At 41.7% G+C, this 27569-nt stretch overlaps 1 protein-coding gene and 1 long non-coding RNA gene across 2 annotated transcripts; one reads left to right on the top strand and one right to left on the bottom strand.

Annotated features, from left to right (window-relative positions):
• Positions 1 to 2706: 2706 nt before the first annotated feature.
• On the bottom strand, positions 2707 to 12738 carry LOC130145695 (uncharacterized). The gene is made up of 3 exons (XR_008820645.1): positions 12570 to 12738; positions 3561 to 3703; positions 2707 to 2898 (listed from the first exon to the last, which is right to left on the bottom strand). It is a non-coding gene; the product is annotated as an uncharacterized LOC130145695 (long non-coding RNA).
• SSR1 (signal sequence receptor subunit 1) lies at positions 11914 to 27569 on the top strand. Its single transcript, XM_056330913.1, has 8 exons — positions 11914 to 12096; positions 14048 to 14166; positions 15912 to 15999; positions 16172 to 16434; positions 17258 to 17334; positions 19006 to 19084; positions 20083 to 20176; positions 22395 to 27569. The coding sequence occupies exons 1-8, from the start codon at positions 12021 to 12023 to the stop codon at positions 22460 to 22462; spliced, it is 864 nt and encodes a 287-aa protein (XP_056186888.1). The 5' UTR covers positions 11914 to 12020; the 3' UTR covers positions 22463 to 27569.

The following is a 27569-nucleotide window of genomic DNA, read 5'->3' as shown; positions in this document are numbered from 1 at the left end:
CACAGCGTATATGCCAGGTCTGATACAGTCAAACAGAGAAGTGAAAAAAGGTACAAAGAGTGTAATACAGTATGACAAAAGAGGAAATACTGAGAGTTTCCACCAGAATCTGAGATGATTTTTCTTATTTATAGTTTTCTATATTTTTCAGTTACAGATAGTGTAAGAAAAAAATAAATAAAACCAAACATTTAACAATGGTGGATTAAACCCTACCCCTGTTTGAATTTTATTATAGTACCTAGGAAATTCAATTAAAAAAAATTGTATGGCCTATTACATAAAGTATTATAGGATATTCTCACAGTCTCACTCTTTCCAACATACTAATTCAGTAATATTACAAACATTTTTTTTGCCTTCTACCTTTGTCTTCAGTGAGTAAAATCTCCCTTTTATCAGCCTTCTCAAAATTCAGGAAATAGAGCAATGCATAGAGCACAGGAAGACTTTTTTTCTTATTGCTTTAATGTAAACATTTCTCTTTCTCCATTTTCTACAATCAAGCAGGTTAGCCAATATTCTAATTTTGATTTCTTGGTGTTTTTTTAATTCTTGCTTTAAAATCAGAGATTACTGCAAGTAGGTTAGTAGGCTAAAATCTGACAGTACACTCTTTAGACTTTTCACTCCACTGGAGCTTGACGCAGGTGCAAGGACTGTAGGCCTTGTAGAAGGGCGGGCTCCTTCATTTTCATAATTTTGTAACACTGGCCCACATTGACTTACTTTCACAGATGGAAAATTTCCACTGAAGTTAGTGAAAAAACAGTTTGCATAAATTGAACAGAGGGTGTCACGTCCTATTTTGCAATAACAGAATGACACAATCTACGAGTACTGTAACAGTATGGGTGAAGCTTACTCAAATTTATCTTCAGTTGCCTTTCTGCCTTCTCTGAATAGATTACTGTGAAGCCATGTGACGTCTCATTTTTCTAATTAGTTGATGAGAGAATGTGGTTGTCCCTCTAGGAAATTCTGAAAGCTGGTAAGGACCCTTTATTCCAGCATTCTGAGATATCACTTGCTCCCAAGGAAGACTAAAAGCAAGGAGACAGAAGCAATAAAGGGATTCTCTCTACTCACAGAACAGGAAGCCCCTGTCCAGGTCCTTATGAAGCATTCCCAGAGATGTGTGGAACAAAATATTCCAATTTCCATTTGGAAAAATCATTTTTTGAGACAGTTACAAAATTTAGTGGGGTCATCAAGGAGCTAGAGCAGGCTCAGCAAAAACAAACACAAATCATGGATCTGCAGTGTGACGATATGTTTTTGAAAAGATTAAAGACAGGAGAAGACTGCTGCTTAATGAAGGGACTTTAGGTCTAAATGATGTGGCTAGGAGGATGAAGTGGAATCAGAAGAAACAGCCAAACAGCCAAAAGATTACTGGTTCTTACTATGAAACCACTTCTCTGAAGACCAATTTTAAAGAGTTAAAAACAAAAAAATATCCAGCACCAGCATTTGGAAGAAAACGTAAACAAGTTAAAGAAAGATATTGAAGACTGAGTGAAGCAAAAGGCAAATTCACAAAGGAGAAACATAAGCAAGCAGCTGGCTGATGGTCACACAGGAAGCTTTATCCAGTGCTATAAAATGTCTCGAGGATGCTGAGACTAAAAAAAAACCCTTTTGATGCATGTAAAAGAACTTAAATCTGCATATTATATCCTTCAAATAAAGCATGAGGAACTGGACCAGGTTTAGTAAACAGTGCTTGGAGATGGATCATACCATATGGAAGAAAGACAAAAAGATACAGGAACTGCAGCATCTCAGAAAAAAAAAAAAAACCAAACCACAAAAAAACCCAGAAACATGAGGCCAAGACTGTAACTTCAGCCTTGTGTGTGCTAAGGGAGGAAAAGGAGAACACACAGAAATGGCTTCTATCCTTGCAAACAAAATTCCAGGGGAGAAAGGGATGGCAGATTGGCGGAAGGTCAACAGCTGCAATCCAAATATAATGGAAGCTGGTTGCTCAGCTTAAAATCCTGCAAGCAGAACTTTAAAATGAACAAGCTAAGATTAAGAAAATGCAACAGCAGATTGCTGAGTTCAGAAGAGAGAACCAAAGCTGCAGCAACAGAGAGTGAAAGAACAAGAACAAAACCGCATCCTGCAGCTTGAAACTGCCAGATGGAAAAAGAGGTAAGAGTCAGAGAATCACAGACAGCTAAGGTATAACTCAGACTGATAAAACAGTGTAAGCATCCTAAGTATTTATAACAGATAGAGTTCCTAGTTGCCATGTGCAGCAGTTCCTCTTCCCTTCTCGGGATGAATTTCCACTGACTCAAGCTGGGAGTTCTGACCAAGAAGATACTATAAGAACTTTAAAGGTAAGACAGCACTTCTTCTCTTAAGTCCTTCACTGGACTTGAGTCCAAGTGTGGAATTCTGTCTTACACAGGCATTTATGCAATCATCTCACTTCAAGCAGTGATCAAACACTTTGCAATTTATTATTTGAAGTAAATGAGGGAATAAAAAGGTGTGATAATGGCCTTTTTTAACTTCTTCAAGGGGAAAAGGCATGAAAGGATCAGATTGTAAATGATGCAAAGTCTGACATCTCTTTCTTCAATTTTGCAGAACTTCTAGATACAGTTTTGTTTGTATCTTCCCTGTGCTGGGGAGGTTCAAGACTGGACGCAGTATTCCAGATGCACTCTAACACTGATTAGAGAGGTAACAGTCACTTACCTTGATTTGCTTGCTGTGCTCCTCTTGATATAGCCCAGGATGCTCTTGGCCTTTCAGACTGCTGGCTCATGGAAGCTTAGCATCCACAAGGACCTCCCAGGCCCTTCTCAGCAGAAGCTTCTGTCAGTCCACAGCCTGTTCTGTTGACTGGTGCTCTTCCTTTCCTGCTGCGGGATTCTGTGTCTGTTGAATTTCATAAAGTTCCCATTTGCTCATTCCTGCAGCTTGCCTAGGTCCCTCTGGGTACCAGCCCTGCGCTCAAGCAGATGCACTAGCTGTGCACTGCAGCCCCACACCACCATATGACACCATCTGCAAACCTTGCAAACACTTTTGCCCCCTTCAGATCACTGAGAAAAATATTACAATGGACAGGTCCTGTGACAGACCTCTGCAGTATTCACCTTCTTACTGGCATCCAGGTAGGATATGAGGCTCCTGAGAGCCAGCAGATTTCTGCTGAGCTGACAATGACTGTTGGCTAGATGGCAGAGGTTAGCCACATCTGATTTATAAACGCCCACACCCTCACTCATTCCCCATTAAAGAGTTCAGGGACCTGGAGGCAGGGGTCACTTTCGATGCAGAAGCCTGTAGGGCTGTGATCTACTTTTGTGGCCCAGCTGCAGTCTTCAGCAAAGAATTGGAGATTTACTAGGAACTATGTGGGAAGCCTGGGACCAAGGTCCCATGGTACTCAGCTCAGGGTTCAAGAAATCCCAGGCTAATGGTGAGGGAGCATGGAGTGGGAATGGGGCTGATCCACAAGCAAAGATGGGCCAGAAGCTGAGGGTGACCCCAGCACAGGCAGTGTCCCACCAACCAAGGCACAGAACCACCAGTACCTGGGTGAGATGGTGACAGCAACAGGTTGTGTCATGAGTCCCAGTGACTCTGAAAGATCTCAGCTTCTGAAAAGTCAGCATCTCCTCCAGCTGATGATCCTTCTATCATTGTTTCATAATGTTTGATAACACTCCTGGTGCATCTGGCAAAGGTTACATATGTTATTTTACCACTTGTTAGATCACTTACTGATTTGCTATGATAAAGTTTTATATAAATTGCGTGAAAAATAGAGCCACAATAAAATAAAAAACAGAATGAAATGCAGCATGTTTGCATTTAGTTGCAAAACTGAGTAAGTAATAAAGTGATTCTTATAGGTATAAGAACGGTGTTTTTTTCCCTTGTGGAAAGAGCTTTGCTCCTTCCCTGAGCAGGGAAAGAAAAGAGTGTTCAGACCCAGAACATACTGTTCAGATTTGAATGTGCCAATAGCAGTACATAAAGCCATCCAACAAAGAAAAGGGATCTGCTTTGTTCGTTTCCCATAGTATAAAGTGCAATGTCTAGGATTTAACTGAATCTTCAGTTTCCCTTTTATTCTTTCTTAACAATTGACAACTCTACCATAGTCATAGGTGGCCTTCTTATTTATTGATTACTCCATACGTAATTATATGTGCATGTTCTCTTACTGGTTATAATTTATTTCCCTATTCTACAGACTTTAGGCTTAAAATACAATTTTTCTTTCACCATATATGACAAATAACACTGGCCTGCTCTTAGATTCTCTTCCCTTACTAACATTACTAAACACATCTTAGCAGAGGCTCAGAAGGCCTCAAACGCACACACTATGTTAGGTTTCAGAATACATTCTGTATTTTAACACTCAAAAACCAAATCTATGGAATACATACAATCTTAATTACCTACCAGTAGCTTTTGTGCTCAGGCTCTTAAGACAACTGGAACGTTCCAGTTTCTACTATTAATTCTCTTTGCCATTTGTCATAACTGGTCTTGGCCAAGACACCGCAGTTACTCTTCAATTAACTCCAAGGAAAGACAGTGATGAACCCTGTGCTAAATTTTCGTTCTCTGTCTGTTCAAACACTGTTAATTTTTCCCTACTGTTACACTCACTAGGGCGCAGATCATCCTTCTACCACTGAACACAACAGGAAGAGTGAAAGTATTATTGAACTGCAAGAAAAAGTGAAGAACTTTACCCTTGAAAAGAAAACCTTGGAGAAAAAGGTAGATCTTTCCTGAATCCTTGAGGAATGTACATGTGGGTCTGTCCAGCTGATTAAGGTTCTCTATGTCCTGGTTGCAGCTGGGACGGAGTTAATTTTCTTCTTAGTAGCTGGTGCAGTGCTGTTTTGGATTTGGTGTGAGAAAAATGTCGATAACATGCTGATGGGTTTAGCTGTTGCTGGGTGATGTTTATACTAATTCAATTCAAGGAGTTCTCAGTTTCTCAGGCCTTGCCAGCGAGAGGGCTGGAGGGGCACAAGAAATGGGGAGGGGACACAGCCAGGACAGCTGACCCGAACTAGCCAGAGGTATCCCATACCATGGGACATCATGCTTAGTATATAAACTGGGGGGAACTGGCCAAGGCCTGTGGATCACTGCTCAGGGACTGGTTGGGCATTGGTCAGCAAGTGGTGAGTAATTGTATTGTATATCACTTGTTTTATTTCCTCCCTTCCTTTGGATTTCATTCCTCTTCCCTTCTCCCTCCTTTCCATTATAATTTTTATTATTGTTGGTTTTATTTTATTTCAATTATTGAATTGTTCTTATCTCAGCCCCAAAGTTTTACATTCCTTCCCAGATCTCCTCCCCATCCCTCTGGCAGGGCGTGTGTGCATCTGTTTTAGTGAGTGGCTACATGGGACTTAGATACAGGCTGGTATTAATCTATGACACTATAGTACAAGAACACAGAAGTCTTAGTAATCCTTTTTGCTGGACTGAATATGAAAGCTATTTGATTCAGTGTTTTCATCACATTTCTCATGTGCCTCCTGGTAAAGGAAGTTTACTCTTCAAATTATTGCTTATTATTTCCAGTAACCACATAGTTATGCCCAGCATTACACATACTATCATATTCATTTACTATCATATTCATTTTCTATCATTATAATGCCTGTTGAGATTTAATTATCAGATTTCTAGGCCACTTGGGAATAACTCAGAAAAATGTATCCCTTCACCTGTGATACTAGGTGTTACATCCTTCTATTACTCACTCCTAAAACAAACCCGAAGGTTTCCATTGTAGCATTAGCCCAAACCAGTCAAATTATTTATGTACAGTAGTCTATGTGCAGTGTCCAGTGTCACAGAGTGTACACCAATCCTGTAGAAGACACTTCCACCCAAAGAGGGAACAGAGAGTAATTATGTGAACTGAACCTACAGCTCCTTTACTCTGCAGGCTTTACCTTCTCCAGGCAAGCCCCGGAGCTGATGTTCCTTATGTCCCACACAGGGAAAGAGTGCCTAATAAAAAGGTTTCGCTGTTTTGTAACTTATTCTACAGGCTTCTCTCTCAGGCCAATAAGATAAAATTTAATGGAGAAAAGCCCAAGGTAGTTGAAGATAACTGAATATACAGACTGAAGGGCATGATACAAAGATCTGAACAGCTGGTTACATTTGATAGCTGTGATTCTATAGCTAAAAGAATGTTTTAAGATACATACTAGAAAGAGGCTCCACACAGAATGCACAAAGCACTATTTCCAGCTCAGGGTTTATCACTGACAGTCTGTCCTTAAACATTGCTACTGCAACTGACAATTTTTATAAGACAGTCATGGTAGATATAAATTACAGTTGAGTCCCAAATGTTATTGCCATGAATGTTTAGTTACAGAAGTACATGAAAAATGTAGCAATCACAAGACAATAAATTAATTAAATGAAAACTTTCCAAGATCAAGTTATTGAAGAGAGGTCAGCATTATTCACAATGATAAAAATTAGAGGTTGGAGGCTGGTTGGATGTAGTGAGCACTGCTAACATAAATATTACTGTGCACTCTGCCCCTTTCTCTCTTGCTTCTCATTTGTCTGTGTTCATATAGAGTTTATATAATGGAGTGTGGAAGCTGATGAGGGCCCTGCAGTCCATTAATGTCTTAAGAATAAATATGCAAGACGAGATGCAGGCCTCCTCAGCTTGCTAGCTGAGTACTTGCTACTAGCTCCTGGCTAGACAGCTACTCCAGGGACGTGTGAATACACATAGTCAGTAAAACGTATGTATGTTGCCATATACCTTGTTATATAAACGCAGAAGCATAAGGTTGCGACGAAGTGCTGTTAAGGACACCTGAACACCGCTAGCAGCGCTTAGGATCTCATTAGCCTGCTACCTTCTCTAGCACAGAGATGTCCTCTTTCCCTCTTCCTCACCCACTTCAAAGGCTTATGCCTCATCAACATCACACCCCTATTTTTATAGAGACCTGCTGGAGAAGACAAACTATATTGACATGACAGAGTTCAGAAATGGGCTTGTCTTCTTTGCAGCAACCAGACATCCCTGCTCTCTTTCAGGACCGTAATGTGGTACAATCAAGTACAAAACCAGGTAAAGTGTGCATCAAGGGACTTGGAACACTAGGCAAACAAAATACCAGTAGACATTGGTGCCATTTTACTTCTGATACCAGAAAAACACACGGGATCGGTTGCTGAACTGTGGGGAGGCAGTTTGCAGCCTTTCACCTCAGAGCTTGCCACTAGCAAACAACATCCATGTCTGTGTAAGCCCCGAGCCCCTCCAGAACAAACTGTCAGCAGCTGTGAGGCGTGCCAGTTAGCTATCCAGAACTACACCATCGGATTCATTGCCACTCTTGAACTCTTCCACACTATGACTCCAAATTATGGGAAAGGGAATGCTGGTACCTTAAGCCACTGTGCCGCCTAGGCTCTAATACAAGCAAACTCTCACACCTACCAATTTGTTTGATTTGCATTTCCAGCTAGATTTCAACCAATATATAAGGATTAGTAGATAAATAATTACATGGACACGATGAATCTTCTAGTACCACCAAAACCACAAATTCACTTTGACTCTCAGGCTAAATTTTCTTGCAGAATTTAAAAATGTTGCACATGCTATTTATTCTTTATACACAGTAATTTAACAGCTAAACTGTTTAACTCCAAACATTTGATCTTTCATTTAAGGAAGATAAGGTAGACAGGTTCTCTCTTCTAGTGTCTGACAACTAACAGACTTAGATGCAATTGGGGAACTCTTCAGAAATTAGGACTCTTAACTTTGTAGTTCCCCGTTTATACAGTGCAGCACCCTTTCTTTGGTGAGAAAGACTAGATTTACGAGTTCCACATCCACAATGACATAGATCACCAAACAGCCAGGCTATCACTGAATTAGTAGCACTAATTAATTTGCACTGTGGAATAAAAATAGCTTTTTTATCTTTTGGTGTCAACAGCTTTGTTTCTCCTCTTCATGCAGACCTAAGATAAAAAACCTGGTGGCCAAAAATAATCTGCATGCTTTAAGCTGTATACATTGCAAAACCAATCACTCCAACCTTCAACCAAAGTGTTACAAAGAGTCTTAAGGTGGGCAGCCTTGAACTGGGCCAAAGGGAGCTCCGAAGCTTCTTTCCTGTTGCCATTACAGGGAGCATATGGAACTCATAAATCTGATTAAGCAATCATGTCTAGCATTGACAAATTTATCTAGATTATTAGATTTTTCAGTTGATTTTTTCCATTTCTCAGAGAAGCATCGAAGTATTTAGTCAAGCTCATGGAACACAATTTCTCCATGTATTTGTATCAGGTTGCTCTCCGGAGAGGTACCACCACCCACCCCACCCACCCTGTTTTTTTCAGATAAAAGTAACGAATCTGTGCGCCTTTGAGACAATTTTGCTGCAATAGGGTAACTAAAATTCCTTCCTTGTGAAGAAAAAAACTTGGGAATGCACTGGAAAAGAACCCCCAACAATTAACGCAAAAATCTAGCAGACCTCATCCTGTGAACGCTGGTTTGTGCCCTGTACCACCACCCAGTCGGAAGCAGCCGACAGGGCTCCCAGGGCTGAGGCTTGCGATATGACTTTCCGCTTGCATCAGTTTCAAGTTCAACCCCCAGAGTTATAATCAGTGGTGCGAGAGAGTAACGACAGCTTGATAGGTCCAAGTGGGAGACTCTCATTGGAATCATTTAATAACTGCCACATATAGTAACTGTGATTATGAAAAGTACTATAGAAATTCATAGGAAAAAAAATAATCTCAGAATTCCATATCCATAGAATTATTTCTTCAAACTTCCAAAAGCAATGATGAGAGAATCCTTGATCCAATTCTCTTGGTAGTGTTCTCTCTTCTGATTTCAGCAGGCACGACAAAATATAGAAGAGTATGAAATCAACAACTATTAGAAGAAAATTTTACAGCTTTTGACACTTCCTAAAAAGCACAAAAATTGGTCTTATCTGTGAGCCCGTGAAAAGTCCCAGCAAAAACAATGAGCTACTTTTTCAGCCTGCACTGGATTGGGGGGGTTACTCTCAAAACTATTGCATTGACCTGAACCTGAAGAGAATCAGGAAGTAGTGCAGTTCTCAGCGTATGGTGGCACTGCAAGGTATGGACAGCTATAGCAAACAAAGTCCAGAGAAAAACAGAGGAAAAAACCAAAACAAAACCAAACAAAAAAGCACCCAGCATTTTCCTAGTATGTAAAATTCCAGGAAAAATCAGGGAGCAAGTGAAAATGGCTTCCTGATTTCATAATCAAAATTTCTTTCTACATTACAAATGAGATCACTGTCCTAGTGAGATTTCAGCTAGCTTTTTCCTGAGACATCCAAGTACGCCATCCAAAACTGAGAAACAGGAAGCACAAAACAGGTTAGGACTCCCTGTATGACACTGCTCCTAAAAGCACTTTGGTGAATCCATCTCTCCTAGAAGCCACTGAACAAATGCTGAAGAGTCAGTCTGGTAGATTCTTAAACACTTTGCCATGCCAAAAGCAAGTATCAATGCAGAAGTATGTCTCTCTATATGTACACAGATATTTATTTGCCTTTTGCTGATATCTCAGAAAAAGAAACACACAATTGGGAAAATCATTTAAGTTCAACATGGAAACTGGAAACATGAGTATAGTCCACAGGCTTTAAGAATACTCATCCTTTTTGTAATATGTTACAAAACTGAAGGCATTTTTCCTAATAACAGTTTTACATGTAATTTCTAATTGAAAAGCTTTTTAAATGCAACAATACAATGCTTGCACATAACTGTGACCACACACAGAATTTCCGTGGGCAATGGGAACTCTTAGTGAATGCCAGTCCTCTCAGAATTAGCATCTGATGTAAGAGATGCTAGATCTAATAGTTACAATTAGATATTGTAACTATTATCAATGTATATTGCCAATGCTAATTTTGTTATGTCTGTGAATACACACACAGAGCAGTCTGCAAAAAAAAATCCCTGCAGTTTGTTATTCATAGTTTTTCCTTTCAGATTATAAATTGTTTAATATGGGTAGAGTATTTAGCACAGAAGAACCACAGCCTAACAAGTGTTCAGACACAGCTGTAATATTGCAGTCAGGCTGGGCTCAGCAAGTGTTTTGCTCGCAAGGTATCTCGATTATTTTCAGACACACCTTTAATTAACACCTTTCTGTGCACCCACCACATGCAAAGTCAGTAAGAGCACCACACTAGTTAATTGATTAGTGACATCAGCATCAGTTAGCTCAGGTGGAAAAGCAGCATATGTACGTAGTCACTGCTTAGAAGACACAGAATGTTTCAGATCCTACACTGCTAAAGAGGAAACCTCCTATAGCAAGCTAGTATTCTTTTTCATCCCCAGGGAAAAAAATATTTGGCTGCTTTTCAAAAAAAAAACCCCAACCAATCAACCAACCACACACACACACACACACCCCAACTACAACAAAACCATGACTAGTTTAAGTCAAACATGGTTGGCCAAAGATCATTACATTAAACAAATGTAAAGACCTTTAGAGAAAAAGTAGTATCATACCATTGGATGGATATTATCTGACTGGAAATACTTTTATCAGTAGTAATGCATGTTCTTCATAATCACACTTCATCTTCAGTCAATACTTTACAGTAGTTCAGTAACATTTTCAGCATGTTAGAAATACGATTAAGATAAGGCTTAGCTAGAAAGGCAACTTTTGATAATATTTTTTGGTGTCATTTGTAGGTTCAAAATCAAATGAGTGAAAACAATATGGAAAATGAAAGACAAAAGACTCATTGCTGTCACAGCAAGCTGCATATGCTCAAACGTCAAATTAAAGTTCGTGCAAAATATAGAATGTGACCTAACACTTCCCATATTTCACTGTGCCCTGTACGCAAGTCACTGAATTAACTGTTGGAGAAAAGGGAAAGCTTGGGGGCTGGTTTTGGCTTTGGTATTTTCACTGAATGTTTTGCATGTGGGATTTGGGAAGACTGTCCGTATTAATACGCTTTACACTTCACTTAACAGAAGATCCACCGGGATAAAGAAAATTTATCACTTTCACATACATTGCCTATCATGCTTTGGGAAACCTTTTTTCAATTAAACGATCAAACACGTGGCTCAAAACCAGTTATGGTAAAGCAACGCAGAATTGTGAGATTTTGCTAGCACCTGGATTGGTAATACACCTTACCCTTGCCCCTTGCAGAGGCGGATGTTAGTATGTACGTTCAGCCTACTCTTTAAAAGATTCCATCGGATTTCAGCCCTCCCCTCACACGTCAGCGAAGAAAAATCACGAGTGGCACTCGCTGCGTTACACGCAGGCTGAGCCGAGGGCACAGCCCCTCACGCTGCCCAGTGCCCACGGCACCTGGCCCTGCCGCCCCTGCCCCGTCCGGGTGCCGTGGCCCCACCGCCCCATGCAGCGCTCTCCAGGCGGCGACCGAAGCCTCGTACGGCCGGCGTGAGGCGCTCCTACTCCTGCGGCGGGAGCCCCCTGCCCGGCCGCCTCGGCACTGAGGGGCGCCCCGGCCCTTCCCCGGCCGCCTCGCGGCGCTGCCAGCCTTTCCCGGGCCCTTCCGCAGCCGCCCGGGCGCTGAGGGGCACCGCCAGCCCCTCCCCGGCCGCCTCCCGCCCAGCGAGCCCACGCCGCCGCCCGCCGCGCACATGCGCGCTGAGCGCCCAGGGCCGCGCCGCCCGCCCGCCCCCACTGAAGCGGGGAGCGAAGGGCAGCCCCGACCTGGAAACGGAAGGGGCGGGGGAGCCGCGTGTCGGGGCCACGTGACCGGCCGCCTGCTGCCCCGCGGAGCCACGTCCGCTGCGGCGCGGGGGCGGGGCGGGGCGGGGGCGCGGCCGGGGCGGGAGCGGGAGCGGCCCCGGATGGAGGCCGCCGCCATTTAGACGGCCCGCAGCGGCAGGCGCCGGGCCGCTGGGGGTGTTGGGGAGTTGCTGCCGCCGGCGCAGCCGCCATGAGGCGCTTGTCGCATCTGCTGGTGCTCGCCCTGCTCGTCTTCCCCGCCGTACTGCTGCTCGGCGGCGGCCCAGGTGAGGGGAGGCCGGCGGCCGTCGCTGCGAGGCGGCGGGGGGGTGGCCGCCGAAGGGCAGCACGCGGCGGGCTCAAGGCGAGCTGGGGGTGGTGGGTAGGGGGACGCCCCCCACCGGGCCGGGGGCACCGGCGCCGCCCCCGCCACCCTCCCGCGGAGCGGGCAGCGCGCGCTGCTCATTCATCGCTGCCGCGCGGGCCTCCCGCGCACGTGGGCCGGGGCGGGGTGCTGGGCTCGGGCCGAGCCCCCCGGTGCGGCCTTCCCGGCGGAGCGCGGCGCGGTTTGCCGTGTGGGGCTGGGCGCTGCTGCCGCCGGGCGACCGGCGTGGGCGCGGCGGTCCCGCTCGGTCCCGGCCGGGGCGGCTGCGGGGCCCCGGCAGACCCCTCTGCCCGCCTGGTTACCCCCGCCTCCCCCGGCCCGGTGCCGTTCGGGCACCTCTCACCCGTTCGCACCGCGGCGTTACCTGATCGCTACCTGAAGCTGCGGGGCCTGGCGGAGGGGCGGGTGTCCCCCCCCCGGGGGCGGCTGTCCCCGTCCCCCTCCCGCGGGCTGCGGCGCGCGCTCCTTCCCGCACGGCCAGCGCTGCGCTCCCCTGCTGCCACATCATCAGCCCTCCTGACATCTTTTGGGAAGGCCGGGAGTTAGAGCTCCAAGGCAGTGTGCTAGCGCAGTTGCTTGGGAAGAGTGCCCGAAACTTATCTGTACCCTGTTCGGATACGAAATTTTTAAATTAGAAAAAAAAAAAAATCTATTTGTGGGCTACAAGTTTAAAACTCCAGCACATAAAATCACTGTAGTTAACTCTTCCGTTAAATGTTGCACGTGGTTGAGTAAGCCTTTTGAGTGTCCCTTCTAAAGACACTGAAGAGGAGGGGTTGTATTTGTTTTTTCCACTTCTGACAATCCTGAAATCCTTGGATATACTTGCCCTAGTCAGGGATTCTTATTCCCCCGGGAAAATTTTTAAATACTGATTTTAAACGTGTACTCATAGCAATAGATCTTTTTCAGGCTTCTGTAAATCAATCGTCCATTCATTTCTACGCTTTGAGTTTTGGAAAACATTGGGTTTATTAGAAGAAAGATCTGTGGGTTTGTGTATATGTCTTAAAAGTTCTCTGTCTAGCCTGCATGTGCTCTGAACTGCAGGCAGAACTTTGTCCTGTATTAATACAAATAATATTTTGAATATTAGTGTTTGAATGTATGAAACTGGGCTCTGTAAAAGCAAAGAGGTGATGAGCTATCCGATTGCACTCGGAGTCTTGCTCTGGAGCCATGTTGTAGATGGGTGTTCTTTTCTGAATGCTGTTGTTCTGTTGAATGTGCGGATATAGTAGTAGATGATAATGAGGAGTTCATATTAAAAAATACTTTTTTATGTGTTTGAAAACTTGAATGGAAATAAGCACAAAAGTATAACTTTATAACTGCCTGTGGAAGAGTAGGGGGTTCTGATACCGTTAGATGAAAAGGACATAGTAATAATTTATTAAACTTCTTAGTTTTAGAAGGAACAGTACTTACTAAATCAATTTCCTGGCAGTAGCAATGTCTTTTTGTTTTCCCTTTTGTAATGACAAAACAAAATGAAAACATTTTCATATGATGACATGTTAAAAAATGAAACAATGGCTTTTAGGGCAAGTTGGTTGCCTTCTCTGATTTTAAGTGTTGCTGTGTGAATGCTGAACTTTTTGTCATTGAGCTGTAAATTTTTTGGTTTTGAACTTACTGGCATGTAAATGAGTAGTTCAGAAAGTTCTTAAGGAAAGAGGCTGAAAGATCAACACAGTCATTTGTGAGGTTTTTGTAACTGAGGCTTCACTGTATTTGACAGATTTATAAGAAACTCTTTAACAATAGTTTGACAGTTGTACTACAGTGTCACTTTTCTGTTGATTTACTAGACATTCAAAAGGCTTTCTTGTATTTGCATTTTGTTTTGGTAGATTCAGGTTTATTAGTTGCAGCTCAAGATGCTACAGAAGATGAGGAAGCTGTGGAAGATACGGTAGTTGAAGATGAAGATGATGAAGCTGAAGTTGAAGAGGATGAGCCAACAGACTTGGTAATTGTACATGAATGTTACTTCATAAGTATTAATTAGACCAGAAGTGCTTGAAGCTAGATAGTTTAGATCTATTTAAATGTGAGTTTAATAACATTGCTATTTCCAAATAGCTGTTACCAAGTCTCCAATTAAACCTGCAGTTTCAGAAGGATTTATCTTTTCTCCCTGCATTACCAGCTGAAAAAACACATGGAGTTTTCTGACTACCAAACCCACGGTTCACAAAGAATAGCAAGCGAGAGAGTGAGATTCTCACAGGGGGCCCTGGTAGTTCTCTTCCAGCTTAAGCTGCATCTCGGTAAATTCAGAAGGACATTGGGGTGTAGGGCTACTTCATGTTGGCTTCTTTGATGCTGATTGTCAAGGGGCAACAGAATCTTAGTTCTTAGTTAAGCTCAGGATTAATTCTGAAAACCTTGTTTTGCAGCCTGGTTTGATTTGCTACGTTCCTAATCTCTGACACTTGTTGCAGGGTATGCCTGTTATACCGGTGGTCATATTGCTGTTCAGAGTCACTTGCTTCAGCTTGACAGAGTGAAAGACTGTATGTAGCTATGTGATCTGCTTGTAGCAGTAGAGCATTAGGCTTGCTAGACACTTCGTGTACTTTAATTGGTACTAAAATTTCTCAAATTTCTGGTGTAAAGTTAAGAAAGTTTGGGACGTTATTAGGAGAAGACATGCATAATAAAAATGAAGACTTGTATGGTAATCTGTTCTTTGAGTCTGTTAGATTTTTATGGATGATGTTAAGTTTGTGAACTTGTGGTTGACCAGCTTTGCTAACTGGAAGATACACTAGGTATTCAGTGCTGACAGAATATTAATAAATAACCTTTTCAATGTAATTTGCTTTTCATAGATAGTCTATGACTTGGGTGGAAAACATTACACTTAGGCAGTTTCTTGTAACTGTCACTGAAATAGAAGATAGCTTTGCATAGTGCCTTTGATTTCTGGTGCTCAGCCCTGGCTCATGGCTTACCTAGATTATGGTACATGTAAGACTCATCCAGTAGGCTGTCCGCTGCTTCAGCTGGTTTAAGCAGAGAGATAAAATGATCCGTGTAGCTCGCAAGCAGTTTGTTCAGGCAGTTCAAGATGGGGTCAGCCTTATTTTTATTTGGTAGGGGGAGGTGGCAGTCCCATGATCCCTGTGTGGAAAATAAGTCCTTAATGCTGGCATTTGCCAAATTAAAAAGTGAATCATCATAAAGATGGACTTGAACATGTGAATCCACAAACTAACTTACTTCCAGCAGTGTAGCCATTTCCAGGCATACATACTTAACTAATTAAAACTAAGTAGTAAGCTTCTATAAAAACTCCTTCTGTAGTGAAAGTAACTCATTTGCCCTACAGTTGCGTGTATTTTGGAAAGGCTTGTTTTCTAAGTAGAAATAGCTTTGATGTGAACCCTTAACACTTAAATTCTATTCTTTTCCTTCCACCCCCAAACAGAGACCTTACTGTTGCATTCTGATTATAAACCTTTCCATACAGCTAAATGCAGTGCAGAATTGTCACTGTGTCAAATACTACAAGTAGAAGGATAAATGCTGAAAATGATGCTAAACAAATCTAGAAGGAGAACAGACTGTGCTAATCCTGCAGGATTTGCAGGAATTGATACTAGTGCTTGCCATTGTTGCGTGCTTTGATGTATGGGATTCTCATGAAACAAGTGTGGTCTTTGCTTCACTGTTCATTATAGGATTTTTCAAAAAAGTCTCTTGTCTTAGACAGAAGAAAAAGAGGAAGAAGACTTGTCAGGAGAACCTAAAGCCTCACCTAGTGCTGATACAACCATCTTATTTGTGAAAGGTGAAGGTAAGAGACCTGTGCTGATCTGTCATCTTCTTTACTGTTGCTTAGACTATATCAATGTGTGTGTAAAACAGCAAAGCTTTAAAAACCTGAATCTGTTCTAGACACTGTCTGATTAGAAACGGTCTAGGTATGGTGTATCAAGTTTCTAATGATTGAATATTTTTTGTTTTAGACTTTCCAGCAAACAACATCGTAAAATTTTTGGTAGGCTTCACCAATAAGGGTACAGAGGATTTCATTGTTGAGTCTCTCGATGCTTCTTTCCGGTATCCTCAAGACTACCAGTTTTATATCCAGAACTTCACAGCTCTCCCTCTGAATACAGTAGTTCCACCACAGAGACAAGCCACGTTTGAGTACTCTTTCATTCCTGCTGAGCCCATGGGTGGTCGTCCTTTTGGACTAGTTATCAATCTCAACTACAGAGATGTAAACGTAAGCCTGATGCTGTAATTCATTTGAATCTTTCTAGTTGATTTAGAAATGTTAGGCAGGAACTACCTAGTGAAGTTACTGACTCTTTGGAAAGCGAATGCCTTTGTGGTTTTTAAGCAGATCAGTCGGTACATAAGCACAGTAAGCAGCTATCTACATGTTGCACCATAGCCCCCCATGTACACTACTTTGTATATGTTAGCCTTAAAGTTATGTCAGCAGCGAAGGCTAGAATTAGCCTTCTATATAGAATAGAAATAGAAGGCTTAGAACTGTGTGGTAGTGGGCTTTGCTCATTTCAAAAACAAAACCCTAAAGCCTTCTTTTAGGGTAACCTAAATTTCACTGTGCTTTTCAGATTGGGTTTTGCTGACAAACTTAATCAACCTAAATCCCATCTGCAGACTTGACGTTGAGCAAATAAATGTCCAGCGGTTGCAATCTTGGGGAAGGCTATCTAAAAGTATAAACAGGGATTAAAATGGGGGATTCTCTTCTCTTTTAGTGCAGCCCACAGTTCAACAAGCTTCTGTACCGTTGTTTTGATTGTTCTAATAAGAACCCTTCATATGTAATATCTCATGTTATAGGAAATAACATACTGAATGCTAGATGTGAGTTTCTTGGTGATTTCAAGATTGTTCTCTATACTTGCACCAAAAAGTTTGCGCTTCTATGTATTGAGTCAAACTTGGGTTACTTACAAACGTAAGTCTGGTGCAGTTGTTAATTTCTAGAGTTTTTTCCAAGAACATGAGCATGTAACAAATGTATCTCTTGCCAAGAAATTATTTTAAAATGTCATGTGGAAACTTTGTTACAGGGCAATGTGTTTCAAGATGCTGTCTTCAATCAAACTGTTACAATTATTGAAAAAGAAGATGGGCTGGATGGAGAAACGTAAGGCAGCTGGAATGCCAGTTCAGTTGGTATACTGGTAAAACAGGTTACTGGCAGTGCCAGCAAGAATAGTTCTTGTATTGTCATTTTATTGGATGTTAGGTCTACTGTGTTCTGCTGATGGTGTAGCAGGCATTTGGCATGTACGATGTCAATAGTCTGAAAATACAAACTTTTTCCCAAAATTAAGATCTCTATTAATATTACGGAACTTAAGGATTGGTACTGTGTCAGTGAGCAGTTTACACATCTGCTTTGGCCTACAGGGCTTAAGACCTGATGTTATACAGCTGCACAGCGATTCAAAGCTGTTAAGCTTTTGTTATGCTACTGTGCTTTTTCCTAAGAGTTAAAGGGCAGAGGATCCATAGTATTGGGTTGTGGGTCCTGCTGTGAAGACTGGAATAACTTTCTTCTGGAGCACTCTGGTATAATCCAGGTTCACGTAAACTGAAAGATGCTTTTGGAGTGTGAGATAGATGAACTTGCACTCATTCTTTGTTGCACGAACCTATCTCTGTGGCAGGTATCTTTCAAGAGTGTTTTTCTGTTGTAAAGACTAAGTACATCTGACATGCCTTATGTTTTGCAAGCATATGCTGTGCTGATAATGCTTTTAAATATTCTAACACTGGAGTAGAATTTTAAGAAAACCTGTGAGTTAAAAAAAAAATCTTCAGAAATACTTGTAGACAATGCTGAATATTTTAAAACTCTTGCAACATGTAGAAATTGCCTGCTGAGTAAGCTTGTAAAAAAGGTCAGCCTGAAGAAATAGGTATTGCATTAATTTGTATTTCTCAAATAGAATAGCATAAATGAAAGACGATTTGGTCACATGTAAATGTGTGACACTCTGGTAAATGAGCTCTCAAAAGAACTCAAATTATTAGAACCAGTTTGAGTTCATGTCCTGTGACTAGATAATTGCCCTAAAACAGGGATGTTCAATTAAGTCTCCTCTGTAGTTTAACTCCATAATTTCATTTATCATAAATCTGAGTTAAGATGTTCAACTTTGAATAGATTCTTTACTTGTAAACTCTTGTCTGCTCCCCAAATTAATTTTAGATATAATTTGTTTACCTCTTGCTAAGTATCAACAGGTATTTTCGGTAGAATTCTTCAAAGCAAACCAAAACGCAGAGTTTTAAAAAATGGTTGTTTGCATGGGTAGAATTCTAACTGGAACACAGAGCAAGATAAGCGAGGCCTTTCAAAGCTCTGTTGCCAATCAACTTGTATCCTAGCAGTACTTGCTTTGCCAGTAGTGTACTAAAAGTATAAGAGATTTTTAAGGGTTTTGTAAGTGGCTAAAGCTGTCAAACATAAATATTACCTGTGACCCAATGTCTTGAAACATAATACTGCAGAAGAGTCTTGCAGTTACTAAATTTCAGTAATTATTTATGACTGTTTCCCATTTTGAGTTTTAAAATGTTCTGTTCAGAATTAATCTCAGGATTACAATTTCTGAAATGGAAGAGTCTGCATAATTACTTAGTATCTGTTAGCACTTCTGTTTCATATTCTTCCCTCCCCCAGAAGTTCCTGCGAAAGATCCAGGTCGGCATGAGGCCAAAGCTAGGCTTAGTTTCTATGCCGTGTTGTAAACTTTATCTTAAACACTTAAGATTTTTAGTTAATGGTTTCTTAAACTGTTTTTTAAAGGATCTTCATGTACATGTTCCTCGCTGGACTTGGTCTACTTGTCATTGTTGGCCTACATCAGTTACTAGAATCTAGGAAGGTGGGTAGTATGTTTTCTTATGTACTTGTTCGTTCAAGACCTTGCTGATGTGAAAAGAAAGCAATTCAGTAATTGCTTCTGGCATGTGATGGTACAGGTAGGACTTTAGAAGATTTACTTTTAGAATGAAGACCTTGGAGATTACTGGGAAGATTAGAGGTTTTTTAAAGAAAGTTCATAATTGGAGACATTTAGATTGCTTATCTAATGCTCTTTGGCACAAAGTGGTTGAACTGGAAGCTTTGATACCTTCCAGTCACTGGATGTGTGCAGCTACTGACTCAATACTTACTAGGTAGACTTTCCCCATGGTCTCTGTTTCTATCTGTTAGTTTAATCTAGGTCAAACTTGGGGGGAAACAGCTGTCTAGTCCTTCCTTTAGTTTTTACTGATACTTGGCCATAATGTTGATTAGAGCCTTCTGGATTCCATTTATAATGCTATAACAGCTAAGGGTTTGCCTGTGTAAGTGGTCTGGCAACTAAAAGCCGTTGAAAGCTTGAGTCTCATCTGCATATAATGCATAGGTTATGTCTTTGTGCAGTCTGGCTCGCAATACTTTCGAAGTAGCTGTCCTTGGGAGGGAGTATGGAATGATTATTGTGCTTTGAAATCTGTTTTGCAAGGTAACGTACAAGAACATTGTGCTAATCTAAGAAGGTATAATGAAACCGGTCATCGAAGTTTGTTATGAAAAATGGCTGATGATTAATCATACATAATGAACTTGCCCAGTCATGCATGAAGTCTTGATACCTTTGTGTGGAGTTAGTGTTGTGAGGCATGGGAAGTGGCAATGCCAAGCTTAGGTGAATACATTGCTAATGGTAAAGATAGTTAAAGCTAAGCTACAAAGACAGCTTCGTCCCTCAACAGGCCTTAAATTTGTCTCTTTGTGAAATAATCACAGTTCATTAAATATAGCATTATTAGTTAATTCTGATACTTGTGCTATCAAAACTTTGGAAAGAAAAACCTTTTTTTCTTGAATTTTCAGAGGAAAAGACCAGTACAGAAAGTAGAGATGGGAACGTCAAATCAGAATGATGTTGATATGAGCTGGATTCCCCAAGAAACTTTAAATCAAATAAGTAAGTAGTCTGCCTTTCACAAACTAAAGTGTAACTTAGTTAATCAGTTAGTTGTAACTGAATAAGTAGCTGATAACAATTCGTCAGAACAGCATACATCTCTTCTAGGGAACAAAAAACTGTTTAAGGCACTGTGCTTATTGATAAGATGACTACATGAGCAGCCTATTCTGTATAGTACAGACTTGACTGCTTTATGTGATAATGACAATCAGTGGCAATTTGTTCTGTAGATTCTCTTTCAACAGTGTGAAATCTCTATCCAAAACTTGGGTCACGAAGGAGGTTTAAGTAGGAGAATGTCTATTGTCTCAAAGTTCCTGTAAATTGTTTGGAAGTTGGCCTATAGATAAAAGTTTTAAAGAAGCGTTGGAAGTGTGTGTTAACTAAAGCCACGTTAAGTCTTGGTATTAAATTCCTTCACAAGTCCAGAATGACTGAAGTTCTACTTGGTATTTGAAATGCCAACAGTAAGGCAAATATCTGATTTCTTCAGACCATTTGTGTGTTTGTGGATTTTTCTAACTTCTTTTGCTGTTTCTTCTGTTTTGCTTTCCTGTGGCTTCAGTGCAGAGTAGAAGAGGTGAGGCAAATGCTGATCTAAAGAGTGGAAGTGCTTAATGTGTTGTCCATGTGATAATTAGGCATGGGTAGAAGTACAGCTTCCTGCATGCTGTGATTGGTGCTGTAGCATGAGCAGTGAAAGATTACAGCACAGATGCATGCAACCACACAAACCCATTTTTATACATATAAACTTATGCTTTCATATATTACAAATGTGTGCATTATTTCTGGTTATATTGTAGTAACGTAGCTTCAGTAGAATATTGCTGAAATACTGCCGTCTCCTCTAACAGTTCCCTTTGTCTAAAATGCAGATGTGTATCTTGTCTTCCTTGCTGCCTTGGTGTAGTGTCAAGCTGATGGTACACCAGGGAGGTGGAGGACTAATCGTGACTAATGGCTGAGTGTATCTTGTTTCAGTGAGAAATGACCCTCAGCCTTGGATATAATAGTTTAACAGTTAGGTTTTATCTTCCTTATCCCAGGTGAACTCCTATCACCAGTAGCATTGGCTGGTGTGAGGTGAGATAGCCTTACTTAAAACAAAGGGCATCCTAGACAAGAGATGTGCTTTGAAAAGCCTTTGCAGGAGCTACCTTTACTTGAAAAAGACTCCTGATCTGACAAAATGTGCATATTCTGAGCTTTATTCGGTGTAGGATGGCTAGAGGCCTTAGCTCTGATAGGAAGTTGTGCTAGCAGTTGAGGACTTTACTTTTCTGGATTCTTCACCCTTTTAGCTGTACTTTCACTACATGGGTATAAGGACTAGTGTTTTACTTCCAAAAATGTAAGCTTTCTCATACAGTGTCCATTCCAAAGAATGATAGTATAAAATCTAGACACAAAGTTTGAAAAACCTCTATCTAGCAAGAAAGGCTGAAACTATAAATGCTAATTTTTTTCCAAAGAGCAAGTTGTCTTTAAATGGGTTCAAATCCTGGCAATATTTGGGTCCTGCCCCCCATCCCTTTCTTAAGCTAAATAGGTATTCATATCTTAATACCAGAAGTCTAGGAAAAACTGTTTAAGTTGTTCTTAATTATGGTTTTCTTTAGCTCCAGGTTAGTTTTAATTAAAACTCTATACTAGGATCTTTTGACATGTGTGGCCTTCAAGATCCTCAGAGGTTCTTGACTATTTTATTGTTGAAAGATACTTCATGCTATACTGATTGGCTTGTAATGGTGTGATGGCTGCTCCTTGTGCTTGTACCTACTCTGTAAACAATGAAATTACTGGAGATGGTTCTGTTTAAGAAAATACGCATTTTTAAGTCAACAGATAACACAAATTACTTCAGCAATTCATACAAGCTATTGTAGTTTCTTTACAATACTGCAGGGATTGAAATTCTACCTATTTAAGGACCGTCATTCTAAAGGACAATTGTAAGCCTGTCATTAAGTCCAAGATGTAGGATGATGTTACAGAGTAGGAACATTTGGGGATTTTTATTACCTTCTGTTTATGATGCTAGTCGTTCAAAGCCTTAATAGTTTGTTTGAACTGGCTTTTATGGTGCTGCATTGCACTGGAAGGGCAGTTTGGCTTGTGTTTGGGTAGGAGGAAAATACACGGGGATACAACTAATCTGAAGTATCTGTAGCAATTGGTGTAACTATTTTATTTTTTTCTTTTTTAAATCTAGATAAAGCTTCACCGAGGAGGTTGCCCTACAAGAGGGCACAGAAGAGATCAGTGGGCTCTGATGAGTAAATGTTAACTAGTACAACAGTTGAACCTTTACTAATCCTGCCTGTTTGGTTTTTTTTTTGGATTGGAGTAGTGCAGAGAATCCATATCACCATAAGGAAAATACTGCTAAACATTTGGACTGAACAGATTAACTGAGTGGTGTTAATATTACAGAGAATGCACTTCTCTTTTTTTTTTTGTTAATTGTTGGGGGCCTGGGGGGGAGGTAGCCATTAAGATTTGTGCCTGCGTGTGTAAGCAGTTGGTTTTAACAGAACCATGTTACCTGAAATGTGCCTTTAGAGTTCTTTGTAATGCTGGCTTGTCATCTGTATGCTGTCTTTGAAGGAATTTTCTCCTCCCCTAATCTGAATGTCTAGTGGCTTAATCTGTCTTGATTGTGTCATGTCTGTATCAGAATCTGTATGCATTTCTCATTTTTAGTAAGTAACTTTCTTCTCTACAGTCTGCACACACTGAAATTTGTGTGTGTGGTCCTATTTCAGTGGCAAGGCACTGATCATCTAGATTTCTGCATTGTTTGCATTCTAAAGGCACAATTGGGTATAGCTGCTCGTAGTGGTAGATACTTTGCTGCTGTTTTGATCTGGGCATGCAGTGACCTAAAAACCTGAACTTATCTGCATAGATGTTAGGAATACTCTTACACAGCAGCAGAACTTGTGAAGCATGGAATTTGTGTGCTGAACTGGTATTACTACATAAATTTTTTTATACCCAACTTGTTAAATTGTTAGTTATTGAGTTGTGCCAGCAGCTTAAGTATTCTGATTATAGTGGTAGCTCTGCAGTGTTTACTCCAGAAATTATTGAATAAGCCAGGAAAAATGTCTCAGTAAGTTCTTGGTTCTCTCACAAAAACTAGAATGTCATATATATCAAAACATGGACTTTTCTTAAAGCTTTACATGAGGCAAGGACTTTGCATTTACTGTACAAACTTGAAACTGAATTTGAAAACCTGTTGGTTTGACATAATCTTTTTAAATGGCAAAATACTTAATTCACCCTTTGCAGTTTGTAAATCTCAAACTTCTTCCCACTGGTCAGTATGTTGGTCTGAGGTTTTGGAGTTTTTTTTTTAATTGCTTCTGCTTTCCTACTAGTAACACAGATGCATATCCATTATTAACTACATGTTAGTTCAGTGCTAAAGCAGAAGAGCTATATGCAATCGAAATGGGATTTCTTTCACGGCAGGCACAGCTTACATGGCTACCAGGTACTGAGGTATTGATCCACATCTGTTGCATTTAGGAATTTAACAGTAAAAAGAGCAGATGATGGAGAGTGTCAGTTTGCTGCCATTCAGGCACGTGGACAAGGCTTGAATTAATTGTTTGCATCTCAGCTGCATCTCATCCTGTGTCTGAAGGTTATCTGGAAGCTTGTTGAGCTCAGGAAGAGGCACTGATTTTTGAGACCTCAGCTTTCTTCTTTTTCCTCCCCTTCCTGATCTCCACGTGTGAAAGTGCTCTTTTAGGTCTGCACTTGCTCTGCAGGGACTGAGCTGCTGAGTTGGTGAATGCTGAGCAATACTTGCAAATCATATCACAGTGTGTTTGAAGCATCTAAACTCTGAAATGACATGTACTGTTACTATACACTTTGTCAGAATGAACTGTGAAGATGTTCTTGACTCATCTTGCTGTGGAAAATATAAGAATAGGAAAAACAGCCTCAAAGATTCTTCGGTCAACTTCCTGACAATATAGCTGGCCCAGACAGAGTATTTTGAATAGTTGAGTGCTGAATAGTTGTCCAGATCACTTGGCAAACAGCTGAATGCTATCGTCATAGGAGGTATCTCCACTCAGTTGTGAGGAGCAACTTTGCCTTTAATGATGTAATCTGGCAGGTTTGAGTTTATGGGCTTCCATTCAAACTTGTATTGATTCAACAATGTGTCTAAGTGCTTTGTATACTAAAGCCCTATAGCTATCACAGCACTTGGTGTACTGAACTACTAAGTTCCCTCTCTTGGATTATGTCTGTAACCTGAAATCAAAGAGATTTTGGTTTTTATCTGTTGTGCTAATAGTTAAACTGTGTACTCTAAATTCTTCCTGAGATAGGAAGGTATTCTTTTGAGGGGGTGATGGTGAGAGCTGCTCTAGATGCAGTAGTGCTCCAGGAAAAAAGACAAAGGATCAGAACAGAGGATACTAATTCGTAATATCCTGGTTTTATTTGTTCAGATAAATAGTTTAGCCCTCCTGATTGTGTTTTAGAGCAAGTTAGACCTTTAGAAATCTTAGGCTGACAGGACTTAGAGAAGCTGAAGGACTGAGGCACTGTACAAATAAGAAATGCCCAGCTGTCCAACTGACTCATCAGTGACCTGGACGAAGGGGCAGAAGCGCCCTCAGCAAGTCGCTGACGATACAGAGCTGGGAGGAGCGGCTGATCCACCCGAAGGCTGCGCTGCCATTCAGCGAGGCCTGGGCAGGCCGGAGAGCTGGCGGAGAGGGACCTCATGGGGTTCAGCAAAGGCCCGTGCAGGGTCCTGCCCTGGGGAGGGACAGCCCCGCGCACCAGCACGGGCTGGGGCTGAGGGCTGGGAGGCAGCTCTGCGGGGAAGGGCCTGGCAGTGCTGGTGGGCAGCCAGTTGCCCGTGGGCCAGCAGTGTGCCCTGGTGGCCAAGAAGGCCCACGGGACCCTGGGGTGCGTGAGGAGGAGCGTGGCCAGCAGGTCGAGGGAGGTGATCCTGCCCCTCTGCTCGGCCCTGCTGAGGCCGCACCTGGAGTGCTGGGTCCAGTGCTGGGCTCCCCAGCTCAGGGGAGACTGGGAACTGCTGGGGAGGGGCCAGCGGAGGGCCATGGCGATGGTGAGGGGGCTGGAGCACCTCCCTGGTGAGGAAAGGCTGGGAGAGCTGGGCCTGTTCAGCCTGGAGAAGAGAAGCCTGAGAGGGGACCTTATCAAGGTCTGCAAATACCTCAAGGGCGAGTGCCCAGAGGCCGGGGCCGGGTCCTTTCAGTGGTGCCCAGCGACAGGGCAAGGGGCAACGGGCACAAGCGGCAACACAGGGAGCTCCGTCTGAACCGAAGGGAAAACTTCTGCACCTTGAGGGTGCCGGAGCCCTGGGACAGGCTGCCCAGAGAGCCTGTGAGGTCTCCTGCTCTGGGGACATTCCAGACCCGCCTGGATGTGACTGTGCAGCCCTAGGAGACCCTGCTTCAGCAGGGGTTGGGTAGATGCTCTCCAGAGGTCCCTTCCAACCCCGACTGTTCTGTGGTTCTGTGAAATAAGTATTTGAAGGTTTCAGCATCCTTCTGCGCTCGGCGGTTAACATCCAAATGCTTATGTTCTAAGCATGAAAGAAGAAACAGTTTAGCACCTGGCATAGGAATTAGCAATAGGAAAGTGCAGTTGTACCAAGACTGTCTTTCTGATCTTAAAACTTGGCACTCATGTCGATGGTTCTCATAGTAACTTTCTCACCCAGAAGCAGTTTGTAAGAACAGTGCCCAGCAGTCCGCTATCGTGCATGATAAATGAAGTAACAGTTTTGAATTCCTTGTTTCTTGTTAAGTTTGCTGCAGTTGAAATTTAGCAATAACGTTCTCATGTATAGCGGTAATTGAACTTTGGCATCTCTTACGTTAGTCTGGTGAATAAGCCAGTCTACTACAATTGGATTTCTTCAAATGGGAGAACATCGTTGTTGCTTTATCCTGTTTATCAACAACTTTTATTTTGGTACTTGAAACTTCTGCTCAATTTTTAAGCACATTCAGATAGCTTAGTGTGGCAGATATGTTACTGGATATCGTTATTATCAGCTGAGTAGGATATAGTTTCATGAACTTTAAGATGGAAAAGTAGCAATTCTGCCTGTCTCTGTGCCACCCCTTTCCACGTGGCAGCACAAGCGTTTGTACACCAGCATCCTTACCAGCCTGGTTTTCAGCAAGCTTACTGCACTGCTGCACAGCTGCTTGTGTGAGGTTAGGAGAAGAGGAGCAAGGATTGTGACCAAAGATGCAGACTGGGGTTTCTTCCTTACTAGTAGGAAATGATGAAATGGTTTTAGACCACAAGTAAACTATGGCCTTAGTGTGAAGGACCACTATTTCTTTCTCACAGCTCCTTAACTAATTCAAACTGAAGACTTAACAAGTCTATACTTGGGTTAAGAAAAAACTTGCTTTAGAGTTCATGTCTACAGTGGTAGCAAAGCATCAGTTTAGTGACATTTGAACTGCATTTGATACTTGTAGCCCTCTGTATGCTGTTATTTGTGACAACAGTTAATTTTTTCCTGATACCGTTTAACCTCAGAAAGAGTGTCTACTGTCAGACAAATAAATACAAATAAGTATCATCTTTAAAACAAATAAATTGTATGCTGTGGAGGTGAGTGGAGCAGACTAAGTGATAGCAGCATTTCTGCTTGTTTCAAAACAGTTACACTGAACATTGTTCTTACCTTGAAACAGATATGACCAAAAGCATCATTCACTGTTTATTCCTGGAATGCATGGTGCTAAACAAAATGTTGCAATTGAAAGCTCTCTGATTTCAGGGAAGCAGCAGGAAAGTGAAATAATAGTGTAGACTGGTTGTCCTGTTTTTCAGTGTGCCTGATGTACGGAGCAGCAGTTAAGAGGCAGTTCTCCAAAGGAAGGACAGTACCTACCTCATAGGAGTGACACAAGGGCTGTTTCAGGAGTGTTTTAAAGTTACTTGAGACTTGCACAATACACTTCCATGGAGATAGTAGGACACAGCACTAGGTGTAACTTGATGGTAATGACATAGATTCATGTTATACCAGTTTAATCCCCTCACTGAAGAGAATTTAGCAGCTTTTATGCTAAGACTTTTCTTAAATACACAGAGGAATTGCAATTAACTTACAAAAGAAGAGCAAAGCCAGAAAGTTTCTTCAGTTTCTGCAAGAGTTTATACGGGGCTAAGTAACATTCTTACGTTTTTCCATTTATCTCTAAATTTTCCCAGGGATTTTTTTTTTTAATCAAGTGATAGAAATGATTGTTTGTATAGGTACAATCAACAGTCAGTTTAAGAATGACTGCTTGTTTTGGATGATTAAGTTCAGATGATGTACTGCAATTGAAATGTTAAATTAAAATTTACTTTCTTA

Source organism: Falco biarmicus, chromosome 3 (genome assembly GCF_023638135.1).
Source record: "Falco biarmicus isolate bFalBia1 chromosome 3, bFalBia1.pri, whole genome shotgun sequence".
NCBI lineage: Eukaryota > Metazoa > Chordata > Aves > Falconiformes > Falconidae > Falco > Falco biarmicus.
Note: the sequence above shows the minus strand (reverse complement) of the source record. Positions and strands in the feature narration are given on the sequence as shown.